At 51.8% G+C, this 26,690-nt stretch overlaps 1 protein-coding gene across 4 annotated transcripts in view; it reads left to right on the top strand.

Annotated features, from left to right (window-relative positions):
• The window catches only part of TNFRSF21 (TNF receptor superfamily member 21), a 33,071-nt gene extending 13,940 nt beyond the window's left edge, over window positions 1–19,131 (top strand). For 3 of the 4 annotated variants that reach the window (NM_001031103.2, XM_046938987.1, XM_040697267.2), the window contains exons 4-7: window positions 7,585–7,850; window positions 14,205–14,258; window positions 16,633–16,852; window positions 17,762–19,131. In NM_001031103.2, coding sequence (NP_001026274.2) covers window positions 7,585–7,850; window positions 14,205–14,258; window positions 16,633–16,852; window positions 17,762–17,991 — 770 coding nt within the window. In that variant the 3' untranslated portion in view covers window positions 17,992–19,131. The remainder of the gene's footprint in view (window positions 1–7,584; window positions 7,851–14,204; window positions 14,259–16,632; window positions 16,853–17,761) is intronic. The other variant, XM_046938986.1, reaches the window with a different exon arrangement.
• Window positions 19,132–26,690: the final 7,559 nt, after the last annotated feature.

Genomic DNA, 26,690 nt, shown 5'->3' with positions numbered 1-26,690 from the left:
GTGCTTGTCAGCAGTCTGCTTCCTGCCCTGGATGGTTTTTGCGTGTGTTTGGCTTTTTTGTTTGGGGGAAAAAGAAAAAAAAGGCAGTTAGTGGTTTATTGCCCAACGGTGCTTTCTGAGGATGTGAATCAGTGGCTGCTGGGACGGTCTGATAGCAGCAAAGCCCTCCATGGGAAGGACTAGCAATTGCTCATAAGCATCCTTAAACGTGTCCTTTATTCCTCTCTGCGCAAAGGCTCTTGTGCACTTGTATATGTTTTCCAGACCTGGAATATGTTTGTGGTGGGGGATTTCCAATATCTCCCCTCCTATTTTGGGAAGGTGGTGAAATTGTCTCATTTTGGGGAAGTATTTACATCAGGGCTTGGGCTTTGTAAGCCCTGGTTTGGTTGAGCTGTGGACAGCTGGGGTTTGGGTGTGCTGCACCCTGGCTCTGCTATACATGTAGGCTCTCAGTGTATTTTTGGAGGTATGAACAGCCTGCCGGGGCTGTGTTCTGCGTGAGTCAGTAAGATATTGGAGGAGGTGGGTGGGATGAGCTCAGGAACAGTTGGGTTAGCGGTGATGTGAATGCAGGGGAGGGTTGGGCTGCATTGCCACGGTTAGCCTGCCTGCCCGCCTGATGTGTGTGCTCAGCTGTGCCCTCCACCTCTGTTGCTCAGCACTCTGGGTTAAAATCTACCCATCCTGAAGCAGGGTTTGTCACTCCACGTGCTGCCCTGTGCTCAGAAACGGGCAGCTGGGGAAGGTGGTGAGATGGCCGCCTTTCCTACACAGAGCCGAGACCTGGCGGCAGCAAACTGCCACAGGAGGAGGTGGATTTTAAGGGCTTTGTTATGGGACTGGGTTATGCTGATTATCAAGTAATTAATCCGCTCATTGGGTGCGTACAGCAGTTAATATTGCCCTCCTCTGGCACACATATGCTAAGATAGTGCTGGGAGCTCAGCTCGAACCAGGGCTGGGGTGGTGTGGGTCAGTTCCTGCACGTGCAGTGTGTGGACTGTCACCTCAAGCACTGCATGCACATTTAGGCACCATCATGTCAGAAGGACTTAAAACTATCAGAGAGCCTCCAAAGTAGGGCTGCAGAGATGGGGAAGGGCCCGTAGGACAAGGGGTGTGAGGGGCAGCCGAGGCCCCTCGGGCTGGTGGGCCCAGAGCAGGCTGAGGGGAGGCCTCATGGCAGCTGCAGCTCCTCACAGGGAGTGGAGGGCAGCGCTGAGCTCTGCTCTGTGACAGCGACGGGCTGAGGGGATGGCATGGAGCTGCAGCAGGGGAAGGCCGGGGGGTGAGGGCAAGGCTGTGCCTCAGAGGGCGGTGGGCATGGCACTGCTCTCCAGGGCGGTGGGCACGGCCCCGAGCTGTCAAAGGGAGCGCTGGGACACCGCTGTGACACAGGGCTGGGGGTGCTGTGTGGGGCCGGGACTGGGCCCAGGGTTCCTTTAGGGTCCCTTCCTACTGGGGATCTTCTGTGATTCTGTGAGTGGAGGGCTCTGTCCTTGCTGATGAAGCATGGAGTCTCTTGAAATCCAGCATGAAACACATGAAGCTGGCTCAGGTGTCCTGGAAATCTCACCAGATGAGACCATGTGTGCCACAGGCCATGGGAGATCTTCCCAGCTTTCCTCCTTTTCATTAAGCTTTCTCCTTCATCGTTAGTGGGACAAGAGGAGAATGACCTTGGCGTGCTGTACAGACTTGAGCAACAGATTTCCCCTTGAAGGCAGCAACTTCTCAGCAAACACTCCTCTGAAGAATACCAAATGACACTTGCCTTGAGCTCTGAAACTGAAAATAATGATGGTTTTTTGTTTGCGAAAGGGTGGGGAGGGGAAGGAACGGATGTTTCTCTGTGGTTAGGTTGTGGTTAGGCTTTTCCATGTGCTGCCAGGTGCTTGGGTGTAGCCTTCTGGCAGGGCAGCCCTTCCACTCTGCCTGAGTATGTTGAGAAATATCAAAAAACAACAGTAGAGGAATGGTCTCCTGACCCTGAGCAGTGCTGGCTCCTTGCCTGGTCTGAGTCTAAAGGATCACAGGGGAACTCGGTTTGTTTCCAGCCTGCATATAGCTTAGCTACATGAGATAAGGGAAACTTATCCAAAACACTCTTAAGAGAATTATGAAGGCATGGAAAAGTCCCATGTGCTTGTGTGATGACCATCTTGGTGACTTTCATAAACAGATTGTGCTAAGCCAAACCCTGTGCGCTATGGTGAGGCAGGAGGTGGAAACGCGTGGGGAAAGATGTTGTGTCTGATATAAAATAAGCAAGTGGAAGTCAGATTGTGTGGGCGAAGCAGCGTTTATAGGAAAGGTTGGGTGCAGGTGAGCTGGAGACAGGACATGGAGTTCCACAGCAGTGTGCTGCTTCTCTCCATGGAGGCCTTCCCTGCCGCTCGGTGTCTTTGGAGGTGAACTGGACACGTTTTCAGTGTTGCTGCTCACCTACACTGCTCTGCAGGTGTCTGGCCATTCTTTGGCAACAAGGCTGTCTCCTGCTCATTGCGAGGTTGGCCGCAGGCATGTCTGGGTCTGCCTGGTTGTGCCCATCTAACCCGGTGTGCATGTACGCTCTGGGACATCGTGCTTACCTGTACATTTGTGGACCCTGGTCTTGTGCTCTGTCCTGTTGCTCTGGAGCTTCATGACCAGCCCCGGGAGCAGATCAGCAGGATCCTGGTGGAGTCTGAGCCATGTCTAAGAGGCACTGCATGGTATCACTGCCAGTAACTGACAACCAGTTTCTTAGCAAACAGCTTCAACGCTGAATTTAAACACGAAGCTTTGCCTAGGTAGAAATTCAGGGATGATGATAACCTTAAAATATGAGGTGCTTCCATGCTGCAGCCCACCACGCTTGCCTAGGTACCCAGGATGTACCTGGGCATCCTGTATTGCTCAGATGCTCCTGTGGCCACATCACATCAGCTCTGCTGGATGCAGCCTTGTAGCAGCTGGGAAGATTTCACAGCAAGGGCTGCTCTTTAATTTCAGCTTCTTTTGAGGTGAGCCAAGCTGGTTAATAAATGATGGTGGCCCCTGCAGGATTAGTAGCAGGGTGGTGGGTGCTCTCCCAGGCTGCTCCCGTTCCCTGTGTAGGGGCCGTGGCTGTAGGAAGAGATGGCCGGGAGTGTCTGTAAGCCCCCTGTGATGTGACCACAGGGCAGGCTGTAGCTTTAGCTCTCCTTGGGCTGTTCTCTGTTAATTGCAAGCTCAGAAGAGCTTCAGCATCGTGCTGATGTGGCTTTGACCACTCTTTGCATAGGAAGCACAAAACAGTTGGGTTCAAGCAGTATCCCTTCCAAGCTCAACTGTTTTAGTTGGAATTATTGGGCCGTGAAGGGCTTCAAGCATTGTCTCCAGTCTCAACTGATAGGAGAAGGTCCATGTGGTTGGCACATGGGGGAGACCTGGGGTGAGGCTGGGGATTTTTGATCCATGCTCCCTATGGGAAGTCCTGTGTGCTGGGGAGAGGAGAGGGCAGCTTTCACACCAGTGAAACAGGAAACGTGCTGCGCTCCTGTGGGCACCATCCTGTTCCATGGTGCACTCCAGCCCTATTAGTGCTCTGTGGGGCAACTTTGTGAGGGCTCTAAAATATGGAAATAGTATGTCTGTAAGCTTATTATAAGCATTAACATTTTATTTTAGCTTTGAAGAAGTGAATTAAGTTACTGTAAATGGCTCGAGGAGTAATGCTTGGCAGTGTGCAGCAGTAGCTTGTCATGTAATGGTTTTAATCTTATTTCTCAGTTCTCCGTGAGACTCAAGCCAAATCTGTGCTCAAGTCTGTCTTCCATATCTCTTCAGGGGTTTTGTTTGCACAATGTTGTAGTGGATATAGCGAACATATGGGGCTTAAATTCACTTAATAGTTACAAGAAAATGAGTTGAAGGTTCTTACAGTATTAAGGTAGAAATTTCCAAATTCATTTTTAATGGAACATTTGTTCTGTAAAGATTATGACACACCGTTAAGTTCTCTGCTGCGCGGTGCATTCTGGTGCCCTGGGATATTACTGCCAAGAGATATAAACGTGTTTGTGGGGCTGCTTTATTGGATTGTGAGATCCAATACCCCAAAGTGGGAAATGTCAGAAGAGGTGCCATAAATCCTGGTTGGGGATATCAGGACGCAGTGTCACGTCACTGTAAAACTGGTGCAGATCAAGCTTTGGCTGCCCATTCTCACCAGCTCAGCATCTATAAGCAGTGTGATGGACCTGCACGGAGTGTGTGGGTGGAAACAGGGATTGGGAGGGGAGGAGGTGGGTTTTCCTCTCTTAGGTGGGCTCACTGTGATGCCCGGGGCTGTAAACAGCAATAACGTTCTGTTGAGCACCCTGCTGTGGTGGGGCAGCGCTGCCCCTGCTCATCCCTCCCTGCGTTCCTGTTGGTGCTGTCCTGGTGCACAAGTCCTGCAGAGCTTTTCCTACTCCCTATTCCAGTTAAACCTTTGGATTTGGGTTCTTTTCTTCAGACTCAGGTGGGTTTTTTTTTTTGTGCTGCTTACCCACAGCAGCCTGTAATGCCCAAAGGCACAGGAGTTGGTTACCAGTGTGATGTGGGGTGTGTGCAGCTCCTGCTCCCGACTGACAGCTTGTGTGCCTGCCAAGGGCAAGGAATGGGTGACTTTCTGGGGCACACAAAGGTGACCTGTGCTGACGCGATGGCTGGGGCTTTGTGTGAGTAAATGGGAGAGGCAGCAAGAGCAGACTGAATGCCTGCTGGCAGCTGCGTGCTGACATTTTATGGGCAGGGACATATTTCTTTTTATGTGCCTCAGATAATTAGCCCCACCATAAAGCGTAATAGTGTGTTGGCAGCCTTTTTTGTTCCTTTATGCTGGGGAATATTTATTTTGCCCTGGGTTGATTCTGAATAATGAAGGTTTCCCCCCTCTTTGTTTTTTTTTCTTACTATTTTCTTCTTTTCCTTCCCTCCCCTAACCTTTCCACGGTTAAAACAGAGCCCCGTGGCTATTGCTTTTGAAACACAGAGCTGGGGAATCCTTGCCTTGCTGCTCCTCAGTTTGAGTTTAAAGCTGCTTAAGAGGCAGCTCAGCGATGCGTATCTTTGCTTTTAAGCCCCTTTGCTGTCATGCACTAAATGTGGTCGTTAATCTCTGTGTGTTGTTGCTAGAGCAGGAGGGCTCTTGGGGCACACCTGTAACTCCCTGATGTGATCGTGTGCCACACTATTTCCCTGAACATGGCAGCAGATTGCATCGAGTCACCTGCTCTGCATCATCCCTGTGGAGGAAGTGTGTTAGCAAAATGTTTGCAGCAGCACCCAGAGCCTTAAAACTCCCCCTGTGAGATCCTCTGCACTAGGCTGGAGGGTTGAGGTTTAACACTACGCAGCAGCCAAACCACCACTTACCTGTGATGGCTGGTGAGATATTACTTGCTCCTTTCAGCGGTGAGTGGAGTCAAACCCTGCTAGAGAGAGAAGCATTCCCTGAGCTGTCCACAGGTCTTGCTCATATCTGCTGGGGAAGGAAGCTGTTGGGGTTGTGGGAGGAGGGCAAGGGTTGCAGAACCCCACCTGTGCTTCGGCGTTTCAGCTGCAGAGCAGGTCCAACACCAGTTCTGGATATTCTGAGCACAGTGGGGTTGTGTGTACTGGAAAATGCTGTATGGTTATCTAACTCAAAAGCGAGAGCTGGTGTCTTTACCTAGCAGTACCGATAAGCTTGCTTTAATAGAGAGAAGAGGGAGTTTGATCAAAAGCTATGTGATATTTTGCTATATCAGTACTGAGACCTATTGGGAGATTTATATTGAACTGCTTTAGATAGAATTTGAATTTCACACCAGCAGGAAAGACCCTGACTACAGTATTCCTCTGTGAACAGCTGTTTTTGCTGACAGTCATGTCCACAGATGGAAGGAGAAGTAGTGCATGCGACCATGGAGTGCTGGCTCGTGGGGATACCCAGAGTGTGGTAACTTCTTGGAAAAAGCAAGTTTCTTCTTGCAGATCCTTCAAGCCCCCCCTTTGTGGGGCCGTTTGAAACAAGGTAGTGTTCAGCTGGGTAGAAACAGACTGAGTGAGCTCTCATGGAAGAGGTATGGCTTTATTTGAAGGTATAATTTCTGACTGCGAGGCATGCCATTTGTATTGCTCCAAAACTCAAGGGAGGAAATTCTCCTGCTCTTGAAACAGTGTCTTGAGCTTTCTGGGGGAAATCCTACCTTTCTGCTCTTCACTGGGCTGGAAAAAGAGTTGTTGAGTCTAGAGAAGAGGCTGAAAGGAGACCTTACCTGAAAGGAGGTTGCAGTGAAGTGTCGATCTTTCTTCTCAGGTGACAAGTGATAGGAAACAGCCTCAAGTTGCATCAGGGGAAAGGGTGGCTGGGTACTGGAACAGGCTGCCAAGGGAATGGTGGTGTCCTCAGCCCTGGACATGTGGGACTTGGTAGTTGTAATCATATCATAGAATCATAGAATGGTCTGGGTTGAGAAGGACCACAGTGCTTATCTCATTTCAACCCTCGTGCTATGTGCAGGGTTACCAACCACCAAACCAGGCTGCTCAGAGCCACATCCAGCCTGTTAGTGTTAGGCTGGTGACTGGATTAGGTGATCTGGAAGGTCTTCTCCCACCTAGATAATTGTTCGATTTAAATCCCATAGCAAATCTTCCATTCTTGCAACACTTGCCTGATGCCACCAGTCTGCCTGGAAAATTGATCTAAATATGGCTGTAGCTGCTGCGGGTGCTGTTATGAAAGCGCCGTTCATTTTGATAGAGGAGCTTTGGTGACTCATCTCGTAATCCAGCTTCCATTCAAAGCCGCAGCTGTGATGCAGGTATGAGGGTGAGCCCATGGCAGTCCCCTGCCTGCAGCAGTGGCTGAACATCAGGGCTTTCTGTGCGCAGAGCTTGTAGGCAGCAGTCACCACACTGTTCATTTTACAATGCTTGTGCCTCCATTGGACCAGCTGAGGGATTTGCCACACTTTATTGTGCATAGCAGGGGTTAATGGTGTTTGAACACATCATGGGTTTTGACATCATTTGCAGCCTTTTGGTACGTAAAGGGAGCCCATAAACAGGAGGGGAGTCAATGCTTTGAAAGGGTAGATAATGGCAGGACAAGAGGAAATGGTTTGGAGTTCAAGGAGGGTAGATTGAGGTTGGATGTGAGGGGGTAGTTCTTTCCTATGAGAGTGGTGAGGTGCTGAACAGCTGCCCAGAGAGGCTGTGGATGCCCCGTCCATCCCTGGAGGTGTTCAAGGCCAGGCTGGATGGGGCCCTGGGCAGCCTGGGCTGCTATGAAATGTGGAGGTTGGTGGCCCTGCCTGTGGGGGGGGGTTGGAGCTTCATGATCCTTGAGGTCCCTTCCAACCCAAGCCATTCTATGATGATTCTATGGTGGGTGCTCTTGTCTGCAGAGCTCTTTGTGGCCTGTGCTCATAAGCTGTTCCCTTTTGGTGAAGTCTTAAAAAACAAAACAAAAGCAAAACTTGTCTATCTGAGATTGAGAAAAGCTTTGCTGGAGCTTTGGTTTGCATTTCCAGGAGGCCGTGACTCTCCTGGTGCCCATACCTCAGCTGTGGCTCTTCTACCCCGCAGGCATCGACATCCTGAAGCTTGTGGCAGCCCAGGTGGGGAGCCAGTGGAAGGACATCTACCAGTTCCTGTGCAATGCCAGTGAGCGCGAGGTGGCCGCCTTCTCCAACGGCTATGCTGCCGACCACGAGCGGGCCTACGCCGCGCTGCAGCACTGGACCATCCGCGGGCCTGAGGCCAGCCTGGCACAGCTCATCAGCGCGCTCCGCCAGCACCGCCGCAACGATGTGGTGGAAAAGATCCGCGGCCTGATGGAGGACACCACGCCGGTAAGGCCGAGCACGGTGCTGAGCTGTCTCGTTCACTGCCGTGCTTTGTTGTGGTCAGCCTGGGTGTGTATAGAATCACAGAATGGCCTGGATTGAAATGCACCACAGTGCTCATCCAGTTCCAACCCCCTGCTATGTGCAGGGTCACCAACCAGCAGCCCAGGCTGCCCAGAGCCACATCCAGCCTGGCCTTGAATGCCTGCAGGGATGGGGCATCCACAGCCTCCTTGGGCAACCTGTTCAGTGCGTCACCACCCTCTGGGGGAAAAGCTTCCTCCTCATACCCAAACTAAACCTCCCCTGTCTCAGTTTAAAATCACTCCCCCTTGTCCTATCACTATCCACCCTCGTAAACAGCTGTTCCCCCTCCTGTTTATATGCTCCCTTTGAATATTGGAAGGCCATGTGTAGGGCCTTGCCCTGTGCAGTGGGGACAGGTCTCTGTGTACCATTCTCCAGAACTGTTCCCCTTCTGCAGCAGCTCTGCCTCTATAACAGGCTTTACAGTATTTCTGGAAAATAAATCATTGCTGCAGTGTATCCTGTGGCAGAGTCTTGGCTGGGGGAATGTTTTTGGGAGCCCAGATCAGCTGCCAGCCTTGGTGACCTTTTCAGATTGTTTTTGCCACCTCTTACTTTAGATGTTGACGTGCTTTTATTCTGGGGGGCTCTCATTCAGTAGTGGCCTTCTGGAAAAGTTCCTAAATGTGGTGAATGGAGATGCTTCTCAATGTGGAAGCCACTGGGACAATACATAGATTCAGATGGGAAGGTCAGTGCAGGGCTCTTTCCCTCAAACCAGTTGGTGAAACACCTCTATGCCGGTGTGGAGCAGGGGGTTCTCAAACCCCTCGCTGGGACAAGGCCATCTCCAGCTGCCCCCTCTGAGCAGAACTCTGTTTGCTTTGCAGTGCCATATAACCCTGCACGCCTTTCTGTTTTATTGTTCTTTTTAACCCCAGTACAAAATCACAGATGAGTAGAAGTCCTCAGCTTGTGTTGAGTTCAGCAGCCAAGTGCTTTATAGTTTGTTTTGCTCAACTCTGGTAATTAGGCAGTATGTCGCTTCCCCCTTTTCCTTGTTGGTGTAGATTTTGTTTGTGTTTTTTAATATAAGAATGCAGCCCTGTGACAAAATTATAGTTAGGAAAAAAAATGTAGAGAAAATTTTAGTCCTAAAAGTCTCCAGTACATGTGGGTAAAGCTTCTAGCCCAGGCAGTGTGCCAGGAGGACACGTTGTCCTTTTGGTCTCCTCGAGCAGGTAGTAAACTCAGTTCTCCTGGTTACTGTTTTGAGTATTACAGTAAAGTGCTGGGCTAGGACATCAGATAAAGTGTGGGGTTGGTTTGTTAGCACAGTGTCTAATTAGCAGACCTAGATTGTGCAGTGTTCAGTGCTCCTGAACATTGCTCTGCTCCAGCCAGGATTATCAGGTGCTCGTTCTCAAACAGTGGAAAAATGAGGGTGGCAACTTTGGCAACTGGGTTTATAAGGTAACCTGCTGAGACTTCTGATGGTTCAGGAACTTGCTTAGACACGTGCCTTCTGAAAACCCCATGAGCTGATGTTTCAGGGGAATAAGCAAACCCAAATCTTGTGGATACTTGTATTTGGGATTTCTGAACCTTGTGGCTGTTCAGGAAGGTACCTGGTTTAGTGGGCAGAGTGCTAATGGGTTGACAGTTGAAACAGATGATCTTGGTGGTCTTTTCCAACCTTAATGATTCTATGATTAAAGAGTTGGGCTGAAAAAACAGTCTGCCTCCCAGGGGGAAACCTTACTGAATGGCTGCAGTGACTGCAGGTGGGGATGGCAAAGAACCATGTGGGAGATGCTGCAGAGCCCCTTGGGAATGTGCTGGTGAGCAGCTTTCTGTCTGTTAGGATTTGAGATACCTCTAGTACTCAGTTTCCTTTTTTTTTTTTTTTTTTTTTTTAAGAATCTCATCGTGGAATCACAGAATGGCCTGGGTTGAAAAGGCCCACAGTGCTCCTCCAGTTCCAACCCCCTGCTATGTGCAGGGTCACCAACCAGCAGACCAGGCTGCCCAGGGCCACATCCAGCCTGGCCTTGAATGCCTGCAGGGATGGGGCATCCACAGCCTCCTTGGGCAACCTGTTCAGTGCATCACCACCCTCTGGGGGAAGAACTTCCTCCTCATATCCAACCTAAACCTCCCCTGTCTCAGGTTAAAACCATTCCCCCTTGTCCTATCACTATCCACCCATGTAAAAAGCTGTACCCCCTCCTGTTTATACGCTCCCTTCAAATAATGGAAGGCCACAATGAAGTGTCCCTGGAGCCTTCTCTTCTCAGTGCTGAACAAGCACAGTTCCCTCAGCCTTTCCTCACAGGAGAGGTGCTCCAGCCCTCTGGCCATCTTAGTGGCCCTCCTCTGGACCCGCTCCAAGAGCTCTGTGTAATCTCAGTAGACAGAAGACCTTCAGCTTCTTTCTGAGAGGAAAACAAGCACATTCTCTTCTTTGCCTGCTGTGCCTATACAGAAAGTGGGGTTTTTTTTCTGCTTTTTAAGATAAATTCGCCTAGGCCAGCACATTCTCCTCCCCTGCCCATCTGCTGGGACTTCTCTGTATGAGTCTATAATGATCCACCATCCACGTGTCTGTTCCCAAAGGCACCACTGGTGGTTGCACAGCAGCAGGGTGTGGGATGCTGGAGCACCTCGGGGCTCAGATCCTGCAAGGTTTTGCCTGCTGTAGCCTGTTTCCTTCAGTCACATTTTGTAGTTTGGGTGTTGAAGGCCCTTGGGGCTGTTCCATTGCTGTGAGACACAGGAGGGAGGCAGAAAGCCATGGGAAACATGTTGTGCAAGGGAGCCCAAAGCCCTGCGGCCTCACGCCTACAACTGAGCTGCATTGTGGCGGTCCCAACCGGGGCAGCTTATTGCTAAACACCAGCAGCAGATGTTGAGGTTTTGTTTGGGTTTGGTTTTAATTGCTCTGGTTTGAAAGCCTTTAATTAGCGCTAATCTGTTTGGCTCTTGTCTGTCCAAATGCAGCCCAGGTCGAGGCGGTTTCTCTCTGCACCCAACTGGTTTGATCTGAAGGAGCTGTGGCAGAAGTCAGTGCTGCATTGCATCCCTCCGGCAATGAGCCGTGCCAAAGCAGTCCTGCCAAAAGCACAGACATAAAAAGAGCTCGTTGGGTTGTGTTGTGGAGGAGAGCAAGGGCAATGCAATAAGCAATGCAAATAAACGCATATGGCAGCTAATGGGTCGACGCCAGCAGCACGCACCAGGGAGTGTGCTGGTATGAGAAAATGATGGGAAGTTCCCATTCCTTGTGGAGAACAGCCATAGCAGAGCAAGGATGAGAAGAAAACACCACCACCTCCAACTGGTACCTAATAACACAGCTCTTGGGCAGCAAATCAATACCCTGAACCCAGCCGCCCTTTGCCATCCCGTTTTCTATTACATCATTGTCCCAGGCCCTTTATCTAGCTTCCAGTTCCAGTCTGTGCAATCTGCAGAGGCAGAGCTGCTCTCTAGCAGTTCTCCATGCCCGCAGTAGCCTCTGGGGCTCTGACATATAAATATTTACAACCGCTGATAACGCAGGAAAAGCAAATTAATACAAACCTCTGGAGCATTATGGTATGTGACAGGAAGGTTTTCCTTTTGGGAAAGCTCTGCTGATTGCTTGACGGCTTTTTTAGCTACAAAAGATTATGCTCATTTTACACCATGCTGCATGAATTTAGGTTAAAACTGGATTAGCCCTCTGAATCACTTTGCAAGTTTCTGCAGCATTTGCTGATCCAGAAAATAGGAAGAGCATGGCGGCTGTGGGAAGATGTTTGAGGCACGTTGAGCCCCTGTTCAGTGCTCACAACAAATGTTTTTTCTTCCAGCTCTTGTGGAAGGCTTTGCAAAATGTCTCCCCTTGGAGGATGATCGCTGGGACAGGCGGGTGGCTGTGAGGGCACGCTCTGCATCAGTGGTGCCGATGGCAGCAGCAAAAGGAAGGCAAGGGGAGGAAGGAGGAGAATTCACTGCAAGTCCCAGCAAAGTGCAGTTTTGAGGGTAAAAAGGGAAAATTTTCGCATGGCACAGATGCAGAGTGGGATTTTTAGGGGGCTAAGAGCATTTACAGGTAGCTCCTGAGTAGCGTCCATGAGCTGTGCTGTGTTTGCTACTGCGAGCTCTGCTCTGAGCCCTTATCTTTGTGTTTATAGCTTTTCTCTTCTCAGCTGAGGCATTCTGGGGAGCTGCTGGAGGGAAGCACACAGCCTTGCTTGAGATGTTCAGCAGCGAAAGAACTAAATTAACAGCGGAGAGGAGGGCTGAAGCCCTGATCCCGCTGAGATTTAGGTCTGTGGCTAATTTCATCTTGCAGATAATCCTGTGAATCAGCAGGTATAGCAGAGGAAAAGCCCAGTATTGGGGATATATGGAGTTTTTCGCTATGCAGTTTTGGGGGCTGCTGGGGGAGACGAGGATACGAAAGCCCCAGCTCAGGTGGCTGCGGTGCTGCTTGGTGCCTTCCCTTCCCCTTTCGCAGGTCAAAGCCTCAGGGCCAGGATGCTGGCACAGCAGTGTTTGCTTCCAGCCCTAGCTTTGGGCGGTTCCAGGTCCCACAGATTTGCTTTGTTTCCTCTTTGTCACAGCAGAACTGGGCTGGGGCCAATGACTTGGCCCTGAGCTGTGGTATGGCGTGGCCAGAAGCTGGGGAGGAGTAGGGCAGGGTGGGTTTGCTGTGGCATCTGGGCCGGGTGTTGCTGGTTTCTGGACTAAACCATGGGTTGGTTCTCAAGGAACCGACACTGCTCTGACATAGAGTGGGGTCTGGGGGTGCTGTGTGGGGCCGGGCCCAGGGATCCTTCGGGGTTCTTTCCTACTCAGGATGTTCTGTGAGTGTGGGTGCAAGGGCTTTCCATGAGACTGTTTGTCTGTCTCGGCACATCCCCTTTGGTGACCCAGCCAGTCGCCCCTGCTGTCACTGGTAATCCCACCCTGTCTCCCTAGGGAGCTGATGGGACGTGACAGCCTCACTTAATGGGAAAATCTCCAGTGCTGGAAGAGCACAGAGCTGTTAATCTGGACAGATCTTCCCTATGTGCCACAAGGAGAACATCCCCCACACCACAGCACCACCGGCACAGTGCTCCTGCATGCCACCCTTTCTCCTCCCATCCCTCCCTGAGCTCCATATGGAGCTGTAACAAACCTGGACACGGGGCTCTTGTCTGCCTGTGTCAGCTTTCGGCTGGGAATCTGGGAATCGGTGACCTTAGCACTAAATTTACCCCATCCGGGATGACAGACAGTCACCCGACCTGCTCACCCCACCACGTCCCTCTGCGGAGGTTTCTCCTCCCACCACAGCCCGTGTGAGTTTTCTTTTATAAAAATAGCGTCTGTTTCATCTGTGTTTGCATTGGGCAGGAAAAACCCGACCTGACCCCAGCTGCTGCTGCAGGCTCTGTGCCCAGAGTCAGGCTGACCCAACAGCAAACTCTGGAGCTTTTGGGGGCTTTGCTGGGCAGGAGCAGCTCCAGCAGCGTTGGAGGCTTGGTCCTCCCATGGTTCAGTACACTCATCTCCTGAGGCTGCTGTCACTTAGCAGTGGCAATCATGAGAAGTTGCCTGGAACAAGCAAGAACAAGCGCATCCCTCCTCCTCAGCATTTCTTCCGAACATCGATTCAGCGGGTTGATAAATGACCTGCAAGGGTTGCTTTGAACTGACTCAGTCCCAGTTTGAGATCTGTCTGTGCTCAAGCTGGCGCTTTTCTTTTTGTCTCAGTGGCTTTGATGACCAGCTGGTTGCAGTGGGAGGGATTGCTGGGAAGTGTCACCTCCGAGACGTTTTGTTTTATTCTTTTTAGTTCAGAGGGTGGTGACGCACTGAACAGGTTGCCCAAGGAGGCTGTGGATGCCCCATCCCTGCAGGCATTCAAGGTCAGGCTGGATGTGGCTCTGGGCAGCCTGGGCTGCTGGTTGGTGACCCTGCACATAGCAGGGGGTTGGAACTGGAGGAGCACTGTGGGCCTTTTCAACCCAGGCTATTCTGTGATTCTATGATATGATTCTTAACCCCTATGCCCAGTCCTCCCTGATGTGAGCAGCGTGGCTGCAGTTCATCCCAGTTAATCTTGTATTGCAGTACGGTGAAACAAAGGCATACACCTAGCTGTGGCAAGCTTCTTGCTGCAGTGCAGTGCTTAACAAAAGATCAAAAGCCAGCAGAGCATCCCAGCAGGATGGAGCTGCACTTGGTTGCAGGGGGTTGCTGGTGTGTCAGAGCCTCGCGTGGCTCCCTGCAGCAAACCCTCTGCTGCTCATGTGGGCTTTCGCCTCCCAGGACTAACAGCTCTCTCTGTCTGTGCAGGTGCAGATGCAGCCTCAGTGGCAAACACAGGACTGCTCAAATGATGACGGAAAGGTGAGAAACTTGATTGTTGTGGAAGGGCAGAAGCACTGCAGAGGGATTTCATTCTTTTTGCAGCCAGGACAGGGGCACGGCCGCCGTGGTTTCGCTTGAAATAGGGATTGCAGGGCTGGTTTCAGGCTGATGACTCACGGGCTATGAATGGTTGTTTGTATGCCTGTTCCACGGGCTTCACCTCAGAGCAACTTCTTACTTTCCCTGCCCTTTCAAAACCTTCATTCCCACTTGCTTTCTTCCTGCGGTTTAAACATTAACACATCCGAGCATCCTGTTTGCTTTGCCTAATAAGCTCACAGGCGCTCAGCTATTTGGAAGGCTCCGAGCTCTGAGGACGCCTACAGACAAATAACCCCGGGTGCTTTTCTAGCGTGCTTTAGCAGCTGTTTAATTAAACTCCAAATAGCTCGCACGCTTCTGGGAAGTGCTTTCCCCTCTGCTGGGAAGGCAGGCTGGCGTTGGCGGCTTCCCCATGCCCTCTGTTTTGGGGGTGCTGAAGGGTCAGCTCCATTTCGGAGATCAGGACTTGGCTTTCCAGCTGGGTGTTAAATGAATTGCAGAGGGGAGAAACAAACCTCTGGAGCCTGTTTGTTTTTAGGGGGAAACAGGAGCATATTGCAGCTTGGAGAGCAGCCAGAGCAGTGTGTTCTCCCCAGTAATGGCTGCAGCTCACCGATGCGCTGTGTCAGGGAGAGAGCTGGAGAGGAGAATGCTGATTCTTTTAATTAAAAATTAAAGCTGACATTTATTTATAACGTGCCTATTGCATAATGTGCTGAGCCAGAACAATTCCTCCCTGTTTATTTTCAATGGGGGGTAAGGAGGGAAAAAAAAAAAAAGCCCCACTGAAACACAACCCTTTTATTCCTCCACAAGCAGGCTGAAATGTTAATTTGATGTGAACGGGCTCTCAGTGGACATGAATGTGGGTGGTGAATTCCTCGATGCAGACAGGGAGTGTGTGGGTACAGCCATGTCTATGCCACTGGGGCTGTGCCTCCCCTGCATGGAGGTGGCTCTGCAGCTCCCTGCCTCTCGTCCACAGCTATACCTTGCTTTGTAAGGGCAGGAGTGGCCAGGTGCTCCTGCAGGAGGAGAAAACAGGGCTGTGAGATGAATCTGGGCAAGGTGGTTGCACGTGAGAGGATGGGAGTAGAACAAGGATGTGGAGTCTGGGTTGAAGTTGAATAGTCTGCAGTTCTCGGAGCAGCCTGGTGACCTGCAGAGGGGCACAACACTGACCAGGGATGTGGGAATACTGCTCTGAGCCTCTCCTGTCTGCAGAGAACAGAGACCAGAATTACTGTGCTTCAGGTCCGCCACCCCAAGAGGACGCTGAGACACCAAGGGGCCACAAAGTGTTGGCTGTTGAAGCACAGGAATTAAGATAGGGAGTAATGCGGAGTTGGAGGGTTCACATCTCCACTGAGGTGATGCTGCTTCCAGAGTGGCATTTATGGCTCTCCATGCTTTTGTGGCCATGGAGCCAAATGCAGCCTCCTGGTTTGCTTCGGGGGCATAAGGGAGAACTGAAGGAGCTGAGATGCTGTTGTAGTCAACCTCAGGCCCTGCTTGTCCTTCCTGACTAAGCAGAGTCGGGTGGGATGGATTTCTCTATAACACATTAATGGGGTGCTCACGAGTGCAAGGGCCAGACAGGGCAAACAAATTATTAACTTGGAATGTGGCTCAGCATCCCAGCGAGGGAGGTAGGGGGGGGGGGGGTGTAAATCAGGAACATTGTGTTCCAGCAACCAAAATCCCAGTGATGCGTGAGAAATCAGAGTCTGAGGCCACCAGAAGTGCTTTGGCATTAATACCATGTCAATGAACATTGTCTGGGGGCATCACCGGGGGGGGTGGAGCAGCTCTTAGTTGAAAGCGTGGAGTCAGGCTGTGCTTTGTTTTTAGGGAATGAGAGTTGTGGAGTAGTTTTAGGGTGAGGGACAACCTCCCTGGGGAGCTTAGCCTCTGAGAGCTCTGCTTTGGGCTTTAGTAACCCCTTCTCTGAGCAGGATAATGAGAAGCAAGTTAAAGTGACAGTAAGGGGGCAGGCTGTCTGCATGTGCCACCCCAGTGCTGTGGTTGCTCCTGCTGGGAACACAGGCTGCTCTGCCCCACCTGTGTGCTGTGCCACGTGCTGTGTGCCAAATGCTAGCACTGATGTCTGCCTCAAGTCACCTCTGGGGTCAGCAGGTCCCTCATGGAGCTCACTGAACACAGTGGGCTCTCACAGGCGTGGGCTCTCTTAGCTTCTTCTGGAGGTGGGCTGAAAGCTGCTGTGAAATCCCTTTGGGATGCAGGTGGTTTGGAGCACAAGCTCAGCACGTAGCATCCTCACCGCTTGACTTTTCCTCCGCCCCCCTTGCAGCTGGAAGGTGACAAACTGGCACTGCCTGTGAGCCCCAGCCCGCTCAGCCCGGTGCCCACCCCCAGCCCCAAACCACCCGATGCGGCCGTCCTCACCGTGGAGCCCTCTCCTTCAGAGAAGAAATGCTTCTTTGTGGACGAGTCGGAGCCCCTCCTGCGGTGTGACTCCACCTCCAGCGGCTCCTCTGCGCTCAGCCGGACCGGCTCCTTTATTACCAAAGGTACCAAAATCAGCCCGGAGGGGTGGGGAGGGCAGCGGGAGAGCTGCAGCAGTACCCAGAGTGTGGCCACGGCACAGCCCCTGCCATCGGCACACACACAGCTGGCCAGTGAGCACTGAGGGTGTGATGTGATGAAAGCAAATAAGTGGGGAAAACCAGCTTTCCAGGATATGTTTATCACACACTGAGTCAAGACCGGGAGTATCCTTAGAGAGACTTCCAAGGGAAAACGCCTTTAAAGGGCTTTAACTCTTCGAGGTGTTATCAGAAGTGCATCATCCTTGGATGTCTGTGGGACCCTCTGGCTTCTGGTCCATGGGATGGGTTATTGTGTGAGATGAAAGCAGAAAAATGCCATTTTGGAGTTTTTGTCTTCATCTTTCACCCTTGGTCCCACCTGCTGCATCGTGCATCTTGAGATGTAAATCACCATTAGTCACCCCTACCTTATGAGGGGGTTTAATTTCCTGCATTTAATTTGCTGTATTTAATCTTCATTATCTTCTGGTGAAGGTGAAACACTGAGCTCAAGCGACCTAACTAATTTCTACTGTGGTGCAGAAATGAAGCTGACCCAATGAAAACAACTCAAAATAGCAGAACTTAGCTTTTTGGCTCCCCTTCCACCATCCCCTTAACTTTCAGGACTGGCCATTCAGCAGTTATTACTGCTGCATTTGCTCTAGCAGGATCCCAGCTTCGGTGCCTCTACAGCATTTCTGCAGCTCTGGTTTCTCTGTCCCCATTCCTCAACACGTACTGCTGCTTTCCCTTGTTTCCCTTCATGGTGTGTCCCTCTCCTGAGCAGGCAGTGGGATGGGCTGAGGTCTCCGATGAGGTTTCCTTGTAGGAACCCAGGTGGAGGCTTTCCAGGAGGCTCTTTTAACCCCCTGCTCCTTCCTCCTACAGAAAAGAAGGACACAGTCTTGCGCCAGGTGCGCTTGGACCCTTGTGACCTGCAGCCCATCTTCGATGACATGCTGCACATCCTCAACCCCGAGGAGCTCCACGTGATCGAGGAGATCCCGCAGGCGGAGGACAAGCTGGACAGGCTGTTTGAGATCGCCGGAGTCAAGAGCCAGGAAGCCAGCCAAACCCTCCTGGACTCTGTCTATAGCCACCTTCCTGACTTACTGTAGGCACTGGTCACCGCGCACTCTGCGAATATCTGCTAGAACTAGCTTGGCACCCGTTAAGATGACCGACAATGCGCAGGCAGGTCTGCTGTAGAATACATGGCCAGTATTTTCTTTGAGGTGTCCCTGTTTTCTGGAGGGGGCGGTTTGCGAGCATTGCACCTCTCAACCTTAACTCTGTTGCTCAGTTAAGTCTTTGCACCCTCTGCCCCCTTCGGAGTCTTTCTCTTGTTCCCATTCCAATCAGATCAGCTGATGCACTTTAAGATGCAGTAAGTGAACTAAAAGACCACGAATGCGGTGTCACCTTTAGGCGCTGAGTCTGGGGGTGCTCTGTAGCCCGTTTCAGTTCTGTCAAAGCTGTTGCTCCGAATGACCGTCGTCTGCTACCTCCCTTCCGCCTGGGAGTGGGAAATGGTGAAACACACAAAGCCAATTGTTGCTGGTTACCTTAACGCACCTCAGCTTCCTCCCCGGTTGACTTTTTTTAATGTACTATCATATAGCTCATGCTCATTGCTGAGATTTTACTAGCACGATTATTTATTGTATGGTTTTCACCCGGACAACGCATTGTGCTCCTATAAGCTAAAGCAGAAGCAGATGAATGGAAAGAAGAGGTTCGGTTCCACCAACCTTCACAGCAGTACAACCAAGCGAGGAGCATCTTGCCTGGCCCCGAAGAGGACAGCGGGTCGTGGCAGCACCAGGTCTGGACCTGGGGAGCCCGCTGGTGGTTCTGCTCTCCGTGTGCCGTAAGACTTCCCAAGCTATGCTTTTACACTCGTGTCTCTTGTTTTTTATACAGACGTGGCCGATAGGTTAGGTTCTCCAAAGACCCTGCCCGGTCTTGGATAGTCTCTTCAAATCACACTTCACTTTTTATTAAAAAGAAAAGAAGGGGAAAAAAAATAAAAGTTAAAAAAAAAAAAAGCTGCATCGTAAGAAGTCTGTCTGATTATACTTGCAACTATTATGCTCCCGTAATGATCAGTCTGTACTATGCTCCCATTGAAAAAATGATATTAGGGTGGCATGTGCTGCCTTGGGGGAAGGGGTGGGAGTGGGGAAAAGGGGAATGGACTGAGAAATTGCCTTCCAGTGTACTAATTTATTAATAAATACTAGGTGTTTGTTACTTGACCTGACTCAGTGTTAACCTCCTTAACACCCTGCTTGGGGGCACTGAAGGATTACAGTCAGTGGGGATTCCGCAGGGCTCTGTTTTAGGGCTGCTGATGTTTCCCTAAATGACTTGGATGTAGGACTGGAAGGTGTTTTGAGCAAGTTTGGTGATACTGAATTGGGATGAGCCGTTGACTCAGAGTGTGGAGAAGCCTTGCAAGAGATCCAGACAAATCAGAGAGCTGGGCAGACACCAACTGCATGAGGTTTACAAGAAGTGCACCTGGGGAGGGGCACCCCTGGCTGCATGTACTGCTGGGGGGGCGAGGGGCTGGAGAGCAGCCCTGCAGAAAGGGGTCTGGGGGTCTTTATCTACTTGGAGCAGGGACTGCTGGCTGTGATGGGAGGTGAAGAGAGAGACTGGGGGTCAGTGTTGGGAGAGCTTCTCCTTCGGGCTGTGCTAAGCCTTGAGGTCAAAATGCGATTGCTTTCAGCTGAGAGCAGTGCCATGAGGACCCCAGGGCTGCGGGAGCACTGCAGTCCCATCCCAGCCAGCAGATGCAGTCACCGTGCTGTGGAGCAGGGAATGCTACCACCTGTCAGTCCCACCTCGGCGAATGGATCAGATGGCTGCTGAGCCTTCCCACGTGGGTTTTTGCAATTTGTTTTGCAAATGTACAATCTGCTTTCCAAAAGGCTGGGTGAGCACTTGAGGCTGTGAAGCCCCAACCTGCAGCTGCTGTGCTGATTCACCGTGAAGGAGTGCGCTTGTTGCCCCGTTGTGTTAGTGATGTCCTTCTCATTGCTGCTCCCAAATGACACAGCCCTTGTTGTTCTGCTGCACAAATGGAAGGCTTAATGGGACACAACCTTCTGCTTTATAATGCTGTCACTTTGTACATTTAGCTGCAGTGTTTTCTGCTGTGCTTCCCTTCGGTCTGGCATCAAAATTGCTGTTAGGGGAGCGTACGTAGGTGCAGAATTCATCTCTGAACACAAGGATAGATGAAAGATCTCCTACAGAAACAGCACAAGATAGCAAAAGTGCTGAGAGCACTGGGATGGAGGTGTTCAGGAACCATGGAGATGTAGCACTGAGGACATGGTCAGTGCAGGTGGGTTGGCCTGGGTGATCTTAGAGGCCTTTTCCAGCCCTAATAATTGCCCCTGGCTGGGAAGGAGGCAGTGGGCTCTGTGGCTGTGGTACGTTTGGTGCAATGCAAAGCAATGTAAGCATGGCTGTGTGCCCAACGTATGCCTGCTTGCTAAAAGCAGTGCTTCAGAGGCAGAGCTGAGTGTCACCCTGATGGTGAGGGGTTTTATCTCCATGCTGGGAGCGGTTTGGAGCTGTTGATTTGCCTTGGGCAAGAATTGGCAAGGGAGGAGCAGCCAAGCAGAGGGAAAGGCGTGCGTTAACGTACTCACTGGTAGCTTTATGTAAGCACAAACCACCTGCTGCAGATAATCCGCAGTGGGTTCCTACAGTGGGTGCCTGGTCTGGCTGGAAAATGGAGCTTTGTCCTTTGCTGATGGTCCAAGTGCTAAAGCTGTGGGCTGTACGTGGTGGAATCATTGTGCCTCCCTCCGGGGGCAGCGCTGTCCCATGTAACCCAACCCGGTGCCATGTGGTGGGCCAGGAGAGGATTTGGGCATCTTCAGCTCAGTGCACACCTGCAGCATCGCTCCCTCCTGGGCTTACAGTGGGACGTTGGTCTTATCCTGGCTCCATCCCCTCCTATCTCCCTCTGAGCTGTGACCTTCAAGCAGCCTTATGCTGCGTGCATAAGCATTTCTGTACTATATATATAGAAACAGACGTATGCATGAAAAATATTTGGTGTATCTGGGAGTGTTTGGGGGAAAGTTCTGAGAGCAGCAGCTGCACCCTGCTATTTCCTGGTGCTTCGGGCGTGGGAGGTGTGAGGAGCCACGGGGCTGCTGCCCACACCCATCTCTGTGCTTCTGCATTGAGAACATAATCCATGGGTGGGAACGTAGAGCACGGGTGGCTTTGTGACCTGCAGGCGTAACGCCTCGGGCTGTTCTTGTCCTTGTGCATGGCTGGAGGCACTGGGGGCAGCGCTCAGACCTGCTGTGAGCTGAAGGGGTGAAGCTATTGAGAGCAAGGGGTTAGCAAAGCCAAGCTGTGAATATGTGGTCTGAAACGTGCTTTGCCCTGCTTGCTCAGCCATGGGCAGTGTTTGTGTACCCATACATTGTCCTCCTGCATGTGGGGACAGCTGGCACCGGTGGGGCCCTGGTGTGTTCCCTGTGGCAGAGCTGTGCCTGTAACGAAGCCCTCTGCACAGGGATCTTTCCTAATGTACTTTGTTCCCATGAATAGCACAAGGGAGAAGTTTCCAGGGCAACTGGAACAGGAAAATGAGGGAGTCATCATCTATGTATTCATCGAGGATGGTTGGTGGTGGCAGCATCCCGGCTCGCTTCTCAGAGCAGCCTTTGGGCTGAGGCTTCCTGCTCACCATGCCGGTATTTAGAGGTTTATGGTTTCCTTCTGAAGGCCAATTTTGCCTTCCCAGCTTCCTGCCTTTACTTAATTGATACAATCCAGGAGAAGGGAAAAAAAAACAAAATGAGGGCAGCAGCATCCAAATGAGTGGGACCTGCTGGAATGGGAGATGCTGGCCGGCAGCTGGGGCAGGGACTTTGGGGTGTTTCTGGAGCTTGCACAAATGGTTGTCTTTCTTTTCCACAGTCACAGCACAACTTCACCCAGAGGGTGGTGACGCACTGAACAGGTTGCCCAAGGAGGCTGTGGATGCCCCATCCCTGCAGGCATTCAAGGCCAGGCTGGATGTGGCTCTGGGCAGCCTGGGCTGCTGGTTGGTGACCCTGCACGTAGCAGGGGGTTGGAACCAGATGGTCACTGTGGTCCTTTTCAACCCAGGCCATTCTAGTATTCTGTGATTGATGGCTGAGCTGGGCAGGGACCTCTGGGACATGTGGTCCCCTTGTGCTACAGCAGGGCCACCCAGGGCAGTGCCCAGCACCATGGTCAGGGACTCAGCGGGTCTCCAGGAGCACCAGGCTGACACTGAGTCTGAGAAGCTGAAATATCCCCTCTGTATTCACTGAATATATGTTGTGATTTGAAATTCTCCGCACGTATTCACCAAACACGTGGGCAGTTGAGCCATCCCTGTTGCTCAGCATGACCCAGAGGTACCTTCTGCTGCCCCACATGTGGGTGCTGGTGATGCCCACTGCTGATGTCCCTACACCCAAGTGGTACCACCAGCAACTGTGTCCTCGTGTTGGCTCCTGCTCAGGGATGCTGGATGTGGGTTCCAGCGGGCTGCATGGAGACATCTTTACCTCTTGGTTGATGATATGTTTGTCATACAGCACTGCAGAAATTGGCAGCTGGAGGGAACTGCAGCACAGGAGCCAGGCTGGTGCATCCCAGGAGGCATCTGAAGGTGAAACCAACCCAGGCTGATTCCTTCCCGTGTTCCTGCCCTGCAAAAATGTCCTCTGCAGCGATCCTAAATTTGGGTCCTTCTCCATCCAGCAGATTTGCTGGGACCATTTTCACATAACGTGGATAAAAACATTTAATCAGTCCTCATCCCAAATCTTCTCCAAACTAGAAAAGTGTGAGGCAGCCAAACATACCTAACGTGGTTTTGTTGTTCTTCTAACTACGGTCACTTACAATGAAAGCTGTGATGCTGGGACACTGAGCGATCCTCCCACCCTCAGGGAGCAGAGTGGTCACACAGCTTGTGGTCTCTGTCTCCCCTCTGCTTTGGGGGACCCCAGAACTGCCCTGCAGAGGCAGGAGCCCCTGGTTGTGAGCAGCACTGCCAACTATGCGCTGAGCCAGGCACAACTGCTGCCCAAATGTTCGCCCTCTAAGCAGGTTGTTAGATCACACCAGAGGAAGAGGAGATGTACATTTAGGTCCTCCTTAGCCCGAGGGTATGGCTCGACAGGAGCCAGCCTGCCTCTTGTTCTCCTCTGGAAGCCTTCCACCTCCATGCAGCCACAGACCTGGTTTCAATTCCAGGAGGGGAAAATTCCCTTTGGAAACATCATCGTTCTGCAGCTCTCCTCATCAGTAACCTCAGAATGCCTTGTGTCCAAGCCACAGGACTTCAGTGGTGCTGTAAAAATCCACCATGTTCTCTTGCTTCCTTCCTTTCCTCTTCAGTACTGGGTCGGGGAGGGGTTGCACTTGGCCTTTAGGACTTGGAAGCTGTAGGAGGCTGTGAGTTAGACCAGGAGGAGTCCCTGCTGGGTATAAGGAAGAATGTTTTCTTGCTGAGTGCAGAGGTTGCTCAGAGTGATGGGGCCATCTCCATTCCTGCGGGAGTTTGAGACATGACCACACAAAGCCCTGAGCAGCCCCACCTGCCCCAGAGCTGGCACTGCTGTGTTGGGAACCCCCACAGCCCTTCCCAATCCCTATGAACCATGTGGTTCTCTCTTTGCTTTCCCTGTGCCATTCAGAGTGCTCTGCTAAAAAACACAGAATGTGTTTTTCTGGAAACACAGCAGTGCAATAAGTGTAACCCAGAGCCAGGATCTGCCCAGCTCCTCCAGGCTCACAGGGCTGTGTGTCTTCTGCAGAGCGTGGGCATGCGAGGTTTGTGCCATGTGAAATAAAAGCAGTGTGCAGGTAGGCAGTGAGGAGACTGAGGAGGAGATGAGCAGCTGTGTCTAAGAGGTGTTTATGGCAGGCGGTTTCTGAAGCAGAGCTTTCACACCATGGCTTGGATGGCACAACCATCCCTCTCAGAACGTTGCTCCAGCAATGGAAATCCCACATCTGCCCTGGGCAACCATCCCCAAGAAAGGCAGAATATTACCTTTCTCATTTTTCAAGCTGAGAACCAAGCTCATGTATCACTGAACATCTCAAGGAAGGGTTCTCCACGTGGCAGTTGGTGACAGAGTGGTCCGAGGCACAGTGCTGGAGCTCTGGCTGTGGCCCATCCCCATGCCCAGCTGGGCCGTGGCCACAGCCCCAGGGTGCCCAGGAGGGCCAGGAGGGTGACGTTCAGGTGAAGACTTGACCCACTGGAGTGCAGCAGAGCAGCCAGCCGCCCCAGAGTGCCTGCGGGTGAGCAGTGGGCACCCAAGTGCTGAGCTCCAGCAAGTGCTGCTCCTGCACTTGGGTTCCATTCATTAACGTGCTCATTAGCCCAGCTGCTGAGCCGGCAATGACCCATCCCCAAGGAGTGCTCTGGGGCCCCCCGCCTCGCTCCCAGCCACCCCTGGCAGGAGGAAGGTGCAGCTCCGGGCCCCCAGTAGGGCTGCCCCATCCAAACCCTTCTGGGGAGAGGCAGTGGCAGCAGAAAGGCCTGCAGGGACTGATGGCACCAATCCTGCCTTTCTTTCCTAGGGCTCCCAGTGCCGTGATCAGTAGTTTATGTAACAGGCTGAGTCAGGATTTGCTGCCGGGGATAAAGCTGCATGCAGGCTTCTGGAGGTCAGGCCTTGGAATTCTGTGATCCTACAATAGGGATGCCAATCTAACACACATGTAATGATCTTCTCCCTCCTGCAGTGACAGCGGGGGTGATGGTCGGGTAGCTGTGCCCCTCAGCTGTACCTTGGGGCAGTAAATAGCAAGGTGCTGGGCTGATGAGGTTTGGGTGGAGGGAAGGTGTCTTTAGCTAGAGTGAAGCAGTGAGAGCAAAAGACAACAAGGTGCATTAATCTCCGTTATGCTCAGTCTGTTCTGCCCGCCCCACTCAGCAGCTGCACCCCAGGGAACCTTCCAGCCATGGGGCTGTGAAGGAAGCCCTATTGGAGTGGCTGAGGGGACCCTGAATGCTGTCAGAGTCACCCGAAATGACCCCTCTGTGCAGCTCCTGGAAAACAAGTTGCACAATTAGCGCTGCGGCGTTAACGCACGCTGACACAGCACTGCTAATTATAGAGCTGAGGCTCAAGGAAGTGCTGCACCGTTAGCACTTCTTGGGCAAGGCTGTCAGATGTGTGTGCTGGGCTGCTCTGCAGGGCTCAGAGCTGCTCCTGGAGAATGGAGGTCACAGCAAGAGGCCATGGGGAACTGCTCTGCTATGGCAGGGAGGTGCAGCCCTGCAATGAGCTGTGTGGGCTTGTGCTGGAAGGCAAGGAGCTTCTGCATCTTCTTGAAGGGAGTGTATAAACAGGAGGGGAACGGCTGTTTACGAGGGTGGACAGTGATAGGACAAGGGGGAATGGTCTTAAACTGAGACAGGGGAGGTTTAGGTTGGATATGAGGAGGAAGTTTTCACCCAGAGGGTGGGAAGGGAGGCGACCCTGCACATAGCAGGGGGTGGGAACTGGATGAGCATTGTGGTCCTTTGCAACCCAGGCCATTCTATGATTCTTTGATTCCCACCAGCTGCCTGCAAGTGCTTGTGGTCTCTGTGCTTCCACCAGCAGAGAAGGGAATGGCCAGAGTGCAATCTGCTGCTGTGTGTAACCTCCATCACTGAGCCAGCGGCATCTGACCACCATCTCCCTCTACACCATGGAATCATGGTGTTTGGTGGGCACAGGCAATGCCACCGAGCGTTCGTTGAAGATGCCACGTAGGGAGGAATTTCCCAACTGCAGAAGTTAATAGCGTTAAAGCCTCCATTCGGCTCCCTGCAAATGTGGCTTTAGGCTGCAAATCTCTTTGAGACTCATAATTCAATCCTATTTGGAAACAAGTTCCTTAGATTTAGAGCAGTGAATATTTAAATGTGAGCAGTTGAACCACTTTCAGTTTCTGACATCGTTGTGGATGAAAAGCTGACCGTGAGGCAGCAGTGTGCTCTTGCAACCTGGAAAGCAAATGGTATTCTGGGCTCCGTCAGCAGAGGGCAGGTCCTGCTTGACCAACCTGACCTCCTTCTATGATCTAGTGACCCATCTGGTGGATGAGGGGAAGGCTGTTGATGTGGTCTACCTAGATTTCAGCAAAGCCTTTGACGCTGTCTCCCACAGTATTCTCCTGCAGAAGCTTTCAGTCTGTGGCTTGGACAGATACACTCTTGGCTGGGTAAGGAACTGGCTGGAGGGCCGGGCCCAGAGAGTGGTGGTGAATGGAGTTAAATCCAGCTGGTGACCGGTCACGAGTGGTGTTCCCCAGGGGTCGGTGCTGGGGCCTGTCCTGTTTATTATCTTTACTGACGACCTGGATGAGGGCATTGAGTGCACCCTCAGTAAGTTTGCAGATGACACCAAGCTGGCTGGAAGTGTTGATCTGCCTGAGGGTAGCGAGGCCTTACAGAGGGATCTGCATAGGTTGGATAGCTGGGCTGAAGCCAATGGGATGGGATTCAACAAGACCAAATGCCGGGTCCTGCACTTTGGCCACAATAACTCCAGGCAACGCTACAGGCTTGGGGCAGAGTGGCTGGAAGACTGTGTAGAGGAAATGGACCTGGGGGTGTTGATTGATGCCAGACTGAATATGAGCCAGCAGTGTGCCCAGGTGGCCAAGAAGGCCAATGGCATCCTGGCTTGTATCAGAAATAGTGTGGCCAGCAGGAACAGGGAAGTAATTATCCCCCTGTACTCAGCACTGGTGAGGCCGCACCTCGAGTACTGTGTCCAGTTTTGGGCTCCTCACT

Source organism: Gallus gallus, chromosome 3 (genome assembly GCF_016699485.2).
Source record: "Gallus gallus isolate bGalGal1 chromosome 3, bGalGal1.mat.broiler.GRCg7b, whole genome shotgun sequence".
Classification (NCBI taxonomy): domain Eukaryota; kingdom Metazoa; phylum Chordata; class Aves; order Galliformes; family Phasianidae; genus Gallus; species Gallus gallus.
The sequence above is the reverse complement of the archived record's forward strand: the minus strand, read 5'-3'. Positions and strand labels throughout refer to the sequence as shown.